General features: G+C 33.3%; 1 protein-coding gene across 1 annotated transcript; it reads right to left on the reverse strand.

Moving 5' to 3' along the window:
• Positions 1-4,915: 4,915 nt before the first annotated feature.
• On the reverse strand, positions 4,916-5,896 carry LOC143583088 (uncharacterized). The gene has a single exon (XM_077065493.1). It carries the CDS (start codon positions 5,760-5,762, stop codon positions 5,082-5,084), a length of 681 nt encoding a protein of 226 aa, XP_076921608.1. The 5' UTR covers positions 5,763-5,896; the 3' UTR covers positions 4,916-5,081.
• Positions 5,897-11,309: the final 5,413 nt, after the last annotated feature.

Genomic DNA, 11,309 nt, shown 5'->3' on the forward strand with positions numbered 1-11,309 from the left:
ATGGTTCATAAAAAAAACCCTAGATCTAGCCTTAACGTTCCTAGCCATAAAGGTTCAAGCTTTATAGTCACTTGGGTCAAGCTTTGGCCGAAAACGGTTAAGGAAATGTGTATGGGTCAATACCGAACGATAATAAGTGTTAAGGGCTTGAAACGAAATGAAAATGGTGATAGAACGGGGCAAACCGTTTAGCCGTTCGATTACAATAAGCCGCTCGTTCGCTTATATTCTAAAAATCGATTACAAGGCTCTCGTTCGATTACAAGCTTCTGTTCGAATGCACTTAGTAAATTCGATTACTTGGACCAATTCGATTACACCGGGGATACTCGAACAAAATCCCATGACTCGCATACATTATTACACTCGATTACAATCATGGAATTAGATTACATCTCATACTCGATTACAATTTAAGGACCTGCTTACAATAGGGATTCGCTTACAATGTCCATTCGATTACATTTATATCACTCGAATACAAAGCTTATAATTGATTACAATTTAAAGACCTGCTTACAACGGGATTCTCTTACAATGTCCTTTCGATTATAATGGAGTTCGATTACATACCCAGTTGGAATACTATGAGACTCGATTACATCTATACTCGAATACATCAATGTAGTCGAGTGCGGGGACGCTGAGTGCCGATGGATTGAATACAAATTGAATTATAAGAAAAATATAATCTAATGTAACACTAAACTTACGATTAGAGAAAGAAAAGAAAGAAAAGAATGTTAAGTAACTGAATACCAAGTATTTGAATACAATGGTGTTTAAGGATGAAAATATTCTAAGCAAATTGTAATCTAAAACAAGACCATTAGAATAGACCAGACTTAGCCATTTTGGCTGAAAAATGAATAATGTGGATAGGACACGTAATGACACGTATAATTAATGTACAATCAGCTGCGCTCAGTTAAGGAAGGGGATAACAATAAACGGATAGCGTAACAGGAGTCAGGTGAGTCTCTAGCCCCATTCCTTGTTATATTTTCGGGGTTGTGTGCATACTAGATGTGATTAGTTAATACACTTACCTTAAATGGTAAGTGTATGCCTTATATGATTTATGTACGAATGAATGCTTGACAATGCATGAACGATCTTCGGATATTGCATGTACCGTCAAGGGATAGTTTACAGTTATGATTGATATATATATATATATATATATATATATATATATATATATATATATATATAATGATGTATGTATAGAAGGTATGGTTAGAAAGGGAACAGACCCTAATAATATTCGCGAATATAGGGAACGGACCCTAATAATATCCGCGAATATAGGCTACGAACCCTAATAATATCCGTGAATGTAGGGAACAGAGCCTAATAATATCTGCGAAGGTTATAGGACGAAGTATATTTATATATGTATGTATAAAAGGAAAGAATGAAAGTAAGATTGTATGAATGCATGAAGAAAAGGTAAGGAACTATGTATGTATATGTACCTTCGGGTGCGTATATAAGAATGTGTATGGGTGTATTGCATGATTATATGATTAACTAGAACTCACTCAGCGTAGCTGACTTTTAGTATGCATGCAGGTGAGTAGGATGAGGCAGCTCGCTTGATGAGGACACGTGGCATAGAACTGAAGATACCAGTATCTCAAGGAAATGTTATGATGTTTTAAAGACTATGTGTTATTTTTAAACGACTACGAATGTTTGTTAAGACAATATTTCAAACTTATGTATGTATTATGGTTGAAGTTTATATTCCGCATAAAGTTTTAATTAACTCTGATATTTAGAACTGTGTTTATGAGTTAATCCAACGTCCAAAGTAGAGAACCGGTAACGGGGCCTTACAAAACTAATGAATATAATAAGGCCAATGGGTAAGGATCTTATGAGAACCCTTTGGAAGTTGAGAACTTTGAGGACCATGTTGAACCACTGAAAATACCTTTAAAAAAATATTTAAAAAAATCATAAAACAAAGAATAACAAAACTTTTTAAAAGTAAAAAAAAAAACAAAATTCTTATAGTTCATTCCGGTTTCATATATATATATATATATATATATATATAGGATGAGTATCATTACAGAACTGTTAAATTATTTAAGAACTTGAAGAAACCCTTGAAAACTAACGTTTTTTATAATACATTTTGTGTGTTAATGATATTTAAGTGTAGCTTTATCATTTTTTATATCTATAGTTACGATTAAAATTTTAAAAATTAGTTTTTATACATGTTTATGTTTTGTTTTACACTTATGTAAATTTGCTAGTACATAAATTTTACACATATCTAAACTTGTGATTAATATATGTAATCAACAATATAAAATATAATAAAACTACTCTTAAATAATGCTAATATGTAAAAAAAATTAGAAAAATTTTTGGTTGTGTAGAGTTCCTAAGTGTTCTTAACTTTTTTAGAGTTCTTAATTGATATCAACCCTATATAGATATATATTTATATATCTATATAGGGTTGGTATCAATTAAGAACTCTAAAAAAGTTAAGAACACTTATAGGGTTGGTATCAATTAAGAACTCTAAAAAAGTTAAGAACACTTAGGAACTCTACACAACCAAAAATTTTTCTAATTTTTTTTACATATTAGCATTATTTATGAGTAGTTTTATTATATTTTATATAAAAAAATTTTATTACATGTATTAATCACAAGTTTACATATGTCTAAAATTTATGTACCAACAAATTTACATGTGTAAAACAAAACATAGATACGTATAAAAACTAATTTTCAAAATTGTAATCGTAATTATAGATATAAAAATGATAAAACTACACTTAAATAACATTAACATACAAAAAAATTTATAAAAAACGTTAGGTTTCAAGGGTTCCTTCAAGTTCTTAAATAATTTAACGGTTCTGTAATGATACTCGTCATATATATATATAACACTTCGTATTATACACATGTGTATAATTTCATTTAATATCTAGTTACGTAATATACACATATGTACATTATCATGTACATTTAATTGTACATATGTGTATAAAAAAACATGTATAAAATTAAAAAAAATAAGTATTATACATATGTATATAATTTTTTTAAACCGTTATTTTTTTCAATTTCTTTATTTTTTTTATATAACCGGGATGAAAAATAAAAAATTTGGTTTTTTTACTTTTTCATTTTAGAATTTTTTTTGTTTTATAATTTTTTTTAGTTTTTGTTAAAAAGAGTGTTTTTTTGGATTAAAATTGTTCTCAATGTTTTAAATTATAAAATAGTTCTCACATGATCCTAACTCTAAAGCCAAGTTAGTAAAACTTGAACTTTGATGGTTTGCGTCGCAAAACGGTTAAAATAACCAATTTTATGAGATTTTGACAAAACTGAGAACTAGACTTGTTTAGTTTAGTAAGTGTTATACGTGCATAGATAACTAGACTTATATGAAATATTAAGTGTTTATATTGTGTTAGGGGTTGGGTGCTATGTGAAAAATAATAAATAGGACTTAATCGAACTAAAGTTGCGAACAGGTCGTTCGAATATATCAAAATAATAACATTTTACTTTTACATACGTATTAAATGTAATGGGTTAAATTAAACTATCGTGACGTACTTAGGTAAAGAAACAACTGCACAAAAACAAGCATTAACACGTAGGTAAGGAAACAACAACCCGGTCGTTAACACCGTTAACCTTCGACTATGATGTAGTAATATTGGTAAATCTATTGCGGTGACGACTAATTACTTTCCAGTCGCTCTGGATAAAGGGTAACGAATATTTTGAATTTTGTATGTTTCGGGTTATAGGTTTAAACTTTTTACATGTATCATATTCTTAGCTAGTCTATGACTAATACATATCATTTTAATAAATTTATAGGGTATGGGGGCGACCAGAGCACGACACCTAAGATTTTGAAGGGGTCAATTATATATATTATAGATAGATATAGATAGATTATAGATTTCTTATGTGTGTTATATGCTTGGCTAGTCTATGACTAATAAATATTGTTTTAATAAATATAATGTTAATATTTTAAACTTTGGGAAAAGTTTTGTTACCTTTGTAAGAACTCAAAGATGATTTGTTATGTTTAACAATTTACATTTGTAAAATTTTAAACTTGATTTCATGTGGATATATATTTTGTGACACTGTGGTTTTAAGATATGATTTTAATAATTGAGAACTCACCAACCTTTATGTTGACGTATTTTTAAACGCGTTATTCTGATTAACCAGATGAAAGCTTTGTGAAGAAAATGTGGTAAAAACAAGTGCCGTGTCGAACCCCAAAATGATGGACAAAAATGTATTTAATAATTGTGTATTTGTAAACTCATGTATGAAGAATTTATATTATAAATAAATATTCGGTTGGTATAAATATCTTTGTTGAATATTATTGGTTAAACAACGTCTGTCACCTTCTAAATTAGCATAATTAAGTTTTCCACTATTATGTTAATGGTTTTAGGTATGATAAAACTCATGTATAAGATTTCAGCTTTAATTTTAAGCTAAGCTGAGTCGGCTTGATACGAACTTTGAGTCGAGTTCAAGCTAGGCTTGGCTCCCTAACATTTTCTAACTGTTATTCCTTGATGTATCATGTCTGACTAGTTGGTCTTTATAACTTAATTTTTTTTAATGTAGCGCGTTTGTCTATCATAACAAACATCGTCATTATTATTATTAAACTTTTATATAAATTAAGCAAAACACATAAGCTCTCTCATCTCGGGTGTGTTGTTTGCGGTTTTTTTGGTGTTTAGTTGACTAGCTTCTTGTTAGTTTGTGGTTTTTAGTAAAATTGGTTATTAAAAAAAAACAAAAACAAACAAAACATAAGCTCTCATACACACTTCAGTTTAACATGATATGAATTAACATTAATATGTTTCAAAAAGTCAGACATGAATTAACCAATTGTTCATACTATGCATCGTTTAAAGTTTCAGCACACGGCAACATAACTTATTTCATATGGTTTAGTACTTTTACATCAAATATTTTTACAATAGTTATCGTGAACAAAACATAAAAGTCCATTATTTTAATTAGGAATAAGTAAACTAATCATGTTTCTAATTAGCTTTAGCTTTGTATTCAGCCCATAGTTGATCCACCGTCTTTCCTAACAACTCGACGAAAAAACCATTGTTATAACCATTCCTCATCTTCTTGTTAAGTTCGGCAACAAACCCACCTCTAAGACCATTACAATAGTCAAGGAATCGAGCAGTCACATCGTACCCTTGGTCCCATCTGTCTCCCTGCCCGGGCTTGACCCAATGGCTAGGCGCATACCCAGCCTTTAACCGCACATAATCTGCAATTCCTTCAATCAATCCTCCCGGAGCTTGACCATTACCATTCCATTGCCATACATGAGCCATCTCATGATAAAGTACGCCGGTGATCTCTGTCTTGACATCACCAGAGTAGCTCTGAATATACTTTGCACTAACATGAATCTCGTTGTTGGAAGTGTATGCGACACCGTCCATGTCATCAATGAGCACACTTACCCTGGCCACATTCTTTTTGTCGGTATTAGTGTTTTGTTGAAATTTGGCCCATATGAAGCTTGTTGCCGAGCCTAGAGTTTGGGTAGTGTATTTGACACCAATTTTATTGGTGAATTTAACACCACCGGGGGTTGCTGAAGCCGTGTTGGTGACAGTGTAGTCGACAGCTGCAGCCAGTTGTAGGGCTGCTGCTAGGATTGCAAGGAATGAGAGAAAGGAGAAGATATTGTATGCCATTTGGCGGTTGTGCTCAAGTTGGATAAAGGTTTGGGTTTATATAGAAGATGGAAGTGGTGCATAATTAGGCCAGTTGGGGGGAATAGACCAAGTCAATAAGGCTCCACCATTTTAAAATTTATTGTGACAGACTTGTAACATTTAGGTCGTGTCAACTTCACTTATTTATGTTTTCTTCCCTTTTTTCCAGCAAAGGTTTAATTTATCTAAAATATTGGAAAACTTTCAAACACGGACGGTATTAATATAGAAACAGAGATTATAAGAGGATTAATAAATTAGTATTTTGAAAACATCAACGGAACATTCTTTTGAAGGCAAAAAGTTAACTTTTTAAAAAATTATATATACTTATTATTTACAGAAGTTACGTTAATAATTAAGTTATAAGCTTTTCATTAAAATTTCTTATGCCAAGGAGTCCATATGCAGACCGAAGAAGACTGGCCTGAAGCTATCGACCTGAGAACCACGGGTTTTAAACTTGATATATAGAATCGACGGCCCATAAACCGTGTATGTGGATCAAAAGATACCGAGTTATTTTAAAAAATCCCAAAAACCCGAAAACAAGTATTTGGAAATTACCTTTGACTTATCAAACTTTTTCCTGATCCGTCGATTTCTCTTTCTTCCCGTTTCCGCAAGAAATTTCATAGCAAGAAGAGTTAATATAGCAAAGTGGCAAACTGTCACCCCAAATAACGTTCTTCAAGATCATCTTCATTCAAATCATGTAGAGCTGATATGTTTGCAAAGCACATCCTATTTTCCTTACGCTTTTATATGGATTTAGTTATTTATTACTTTTATTTATTTTAGCACATATTCGGTGTGGGTATAAATATATACTAGTTTTTATATTATTTGTTTTTAATATTTATTTATTTTTTAAATTTTTATATTTTTTATTGTATGAAAGTTAATAATATACTTATGGTTTGATAAATAATTGTTTCACAAATAAATGAGATGTTATAACTCGGTTTAAAATCTAGATGGGTTTGAAGACCCAAGACCTGTTTATTTATTTTACTATAAAATTGGTATTTTAATTATGAATAATATATATCTTTTTTAAAATAAATCATATATTAATTTTTAGTATATCCCTACTTTATAGGATTTTTATATCAAATATTTGGTGATATTAGTTTTTAATTTAATGAAATGTTATAACCCATTTAAAAAATATTTTGGTTTGATGAGACCCATACCCGTGAATTCGACTCAAATGCATAAGAAGCCTCCATCTAAAAATCAAGCAAATCTAGTGACTATAAAAAATGGGGGAGCGACCACATCGCGACACGTATGATATTATGTTATCGTTTATTTAGATTATAGATATATATATAGTGACGTTACTGTACAATAATGCTTAATCATAAGATAGGTACGCGACTACTATAAGCGTCCGATAAGAATTAAAAAGCACGTGCCTCAATTATTCTAAAATGGTAAGATCGTCAAATAATCTCCCATAAACCATCTCAAAAAATCACTCCCAAAATAAACTGAATCTCTCTACAAATCATTATAACACTGTGACGATTTAGTTCTACATTTAAGCGTAATCAGAAACTACTAGGCACAGAGAAGATGGAGAAATTGAATAACCCTAAATCATCTACTTTGGGAACAGAACGAAGATCGAAAGAAAATCATGATAAACCTCAGATTACAGTGAGAACATGTTTTTTTATGTCTAAGTGTGGTGTTAAACGTTTTAAGAGTGTTTTATGGTTCTTGTATGATATGTTTTTCTTATAGTAAACTAGATGTGGTGTTAAGCGTATTATAAGCGTTTTATTAATCTAACTGTGGTGTTAAGTGTGTGATAAGAGTTTTATAATTCTTGTATGATATGTTTCTCTTATAGTAAACTAGGTGTGATGTTAAGCGTACTATAAGCATTTTATTAATCTAGTTGTGGTGTTAAGCGTTTGATAGTTCTTGTATGATATGTTTATCTTATAGTAAACTATATGTGGTGTTAAGTCTTTTCTAATTCCTATTGTTATCCCCTAAACATTGAGTTGTTGTATGTATGTGATTCAGTTGTTGAAGAGAACAAGCCTGATAAAGATAAGGATCCAATGAGAGAGAAATTAAGTTAAAAGTAACAAGACATGTGAGAAAAAAATAAGTAACAAGACAGGTGAGAAAAAAGAATGATAAGAAAACTAAACAACTTGCTGCCGTAGTGAAAAAAGTTAAAACAAAACATGTTGTTGAAGCAAACTCTGATTCAGACTTTGAAACACCAATTAACAAGTTGTTAGCAAAGCAGAAAAACTTGGAAGACAGTACCTATGACTCGGACTTTCAGCCCAAAGAAGAAAGTTGTTAAAGAAAAGAAGCCAGTTGAGAGGATATCGAGGAAACCTTTTATTGAATTTGTAGACAAAATTTGAGAATGGGATGTGCACCTTATAATATTGTTGATGCAGTGAAGGAAATGAATTTTGAACAAAAAGCTTGTGTGGAAGAAATAGGTTTTAGGTCAATGTTAAGACTAGAAATAACCCAAAATCCAACAATTTTGGGATTTTGGTTCCTGATGAACTATGATCACCATTTAAATGAATTGAACATCGGAAGCCATATTATTAAGATAACACCAAAAAAGGTGCATGAAGTGTTGGGGATACTAATGGGCAAAATACCAGTTTTAGACAAGAATAAACCAAGACTGGGGGATAATGTAACTACATATTTGTTCAAAAATCAATTCCGACTGCAAGAATAATTATATAACATGTGAGAGAGAAATTGGTTAATGATCAAGGAGTTGATGACTTGTTTAAGATTAATTTCCTTGTGTTTTTCAACACATGTATTGGATTTATGACAAAACCAACAACAATCAATCAATGATTCATCACTGCAATCGAGACATTCTCAGATATTCAAAATATGGACTGGTGTAACTATGTGACTGAAAACTTGAAGATGACGAAGGAAGACTGGAAAGATATAACCGATCAATACAACGGTCCCGTCACCTTACTTGTGATGCTTTACATGCATGAGTTCCAGAAAAAATATGGTCCATTTAGGGCTCCCGTCACAACACCCGCAGTCAACTACCTAATACCAACTTTTAGGAAGATGGAGAGATACTTGTATAATAATGGTCCTCATTTAGAAGATGATGCTGAAAATGATGAAGATGAGCAAAGGTTTTTTACATTTTCCTCCGCAAAGGTTTTTTTACATTTTCCTGTATAACGCTTATAAAACTTTCATAAAAAATTTCTTCACAATTTCGGCAGCTTCATCACTTGGAGATCACGTGGGGCATGTTGATACAAATTGTTTTGGATAAAAATAAGCTAAGGATAATATATCCAAATCTATAAAGTGAGGTATAGTGCTAACACGATAAGGGCGAATGTATAATCGAAATCTTGATGAACACAAATCTTACTTCGGTCAAAAACTAGCAAGGTAATCTTTGGTCGAATTGCTTCGGTCAAAGATTAACAATGTAATCCTTGGTTGGATGGTACGTGATTATTATACGCCACCTATATATGAAGGTGATTAGACGTGTGTCAGGCGGTTAATATCGATAAGTCATAATTATACGCCGCCTATATATGAGATAATCATAATTCTCTTATAACCACAAATTCAGGCGTCTTCCACGTATCCTTCTTTCGCCTTCTTTATTTTCTTTCAACATGTCGACTGCTTCTGTATCCTCTTCCTCTTCTTCTTTCAATCAAATCGACATCGATGACCTATACTCGCAAGGTATCCTTCAAACCCCTTCCTTCGAGATCTGTAAGTTCACAGATCCAGAGATTGACGAAATCCGATCACACTTTCCGGTCAACACAGTTTTCCGACCCTTCGATCCTTCAACCCGTAGTGATAGTATATCGAAAAGCTGGGTTTGCTTTCCGGCCCAACCGTTTCTTATAGGCTACAAGTACCCTTTTCCCGATTTTACCCAAAGATTCTTCACCTTGACGGGGATTAGTTATATTCAAACCATGCCGATGCTGTGGAGAGTTCTTCATACCATAGAGAGGATAATCGAAGAAGAAGGTGTCGAGTTCGGCTTAGAAGAGTTGTCGTACCTGTACAATCTGGTTACCCACGGTTCCAGTCACTTTGTCTTCAAATCGAAACCCCACCAAGTGATCCCCATTTCCAAAGTTACCCTAAATGGTACCCTCTGGAAGAACCAATTTTTCTTTGTAAAAAGGGATTCCATACCGGGTGGAACTGACCTTCCCAAAAAGTGGATACCAAAGGGTAGGATCTAGGATCCTTAGGTAACCAAGGTAGGATACTTTATTCTTTTGCTAATATTTTACATTGCTTGTCTAGTTGAGAATTTTGATTTGTTGTCTGATCTTCCTGGAGTCGAAGAGAGAGTTGAGAAGTTCTTATCACTGGATCCTGCAATTAGAACCTTTCAAGCCAAGTTCATTGAAGCTTTTCAAGAATCACACTCAGAGTCAATCATGTCAAGTAAGAGTAAAAAAATTTTAGTATTAAAAAGTGTAATAATTGAAAACTTATATGCTAATTACTGTTTTACAGGCGCTCAGAAATCAGGAAAGTCTGCTTCCAAGTTCTCCCTTGAGGATATCGATTGCTTGTTTACACAGAAAGAGGCCCCGAAACCATCTCCTACGTCCGAGCCTCGTCCAATCACAACTCGAGCCAAGTCAGGAGCTAAGAGGAAGAAGAGTTCGGAACCAGAGAATCCCTTTGACACTAAGAAACAGATCCTGGAAATGCTTTCGACCGTAAGGATCCTTTATCCTTTCAATTTTTATTATCCAAGTATCCTTCTAAGCTTATACTGTTTTCTTTTATAGGCCATCAATTCTGCCCGAAGCCATTATGAGAAGACTGTCGGAGAATATGAAGAGACCCTTGCTGCGATGAGATCTATGGCTGCCGCTAAGGATAAGGCCCTCTCCAAGATGACCAAAGAGAAGAGACAGATAGAAGAGCATGCTGCCGCACTCGCAGTCCAAATGCAGGACGAGATCAATCGGGCTACCGAAAAGGCAAAGGTCTGGGCAGCCAAGTCGGTCCTCCAAGCTAGAATCAAACTAGTGACTGAGGCCAATGATCCGTCCTTTGAAAAATCTTCGTGGGAAGTCAAGAAGTGGAAGCAATCCTTGATTGACTTGGGTGGAGGCGAGGATGAGGCTGAAGGTGAGATGGTTGATGCAGGTGAAGCAGGAACGAGTGGTGTGAAGGAGTTGGCTGAAGCTGGAGAGGGAGAAGGTGCTGCTGAGGGTGAAGATGTGGCTTAGGTGGGCGATGAAGGATACAGAAGACAAGGCCCGAGCCCACTTTTTATTTTGTGTTGATGTTTTTAAGAACAATAATTTTGGTTTGTAATAGACAGTAGTAACTAGGGTAAAGGATCCATGATCCTTAAGACAATTTGCGGGGGTGATAAAGGTGGATGGATCCTCTGTTTGTGGGGATGAAGCCTTTGATGCCTATGTTTTTATCTTTCCTGCACTCATGAACAGTTAGTAGTACTCACTTAACCCGGGTGGATGGTCC

The sequence above is a fragment of the Bidens hawaiensis genome, unplaced genomic scaffold (assembly GCF_021521415.1).
Source record: "Bidens hawaiensis isolate Kalapana, Puna unplaced genomic scaffold, B.hawaiensis_p1.1 tig00032118_1, whole genome shotgun sequence".
Taxonomy (NCBI): Eukaryota; Viridiplantae; Streptophyta; class Magnoliopsida; order Asterales; family Asteraceae; genus Bidens; species Bidens hawaiensis.

Bases quoted from the DNA above. Each gene is read 5' to 3' on its own strand.
- LOC143583088 (XM_077065493.1), bottom strand. From the start codon at position 5,762: ATGGCATACAATATCTTCTCCTTTCTCTCATTCCTTGCAATCCTAGCA.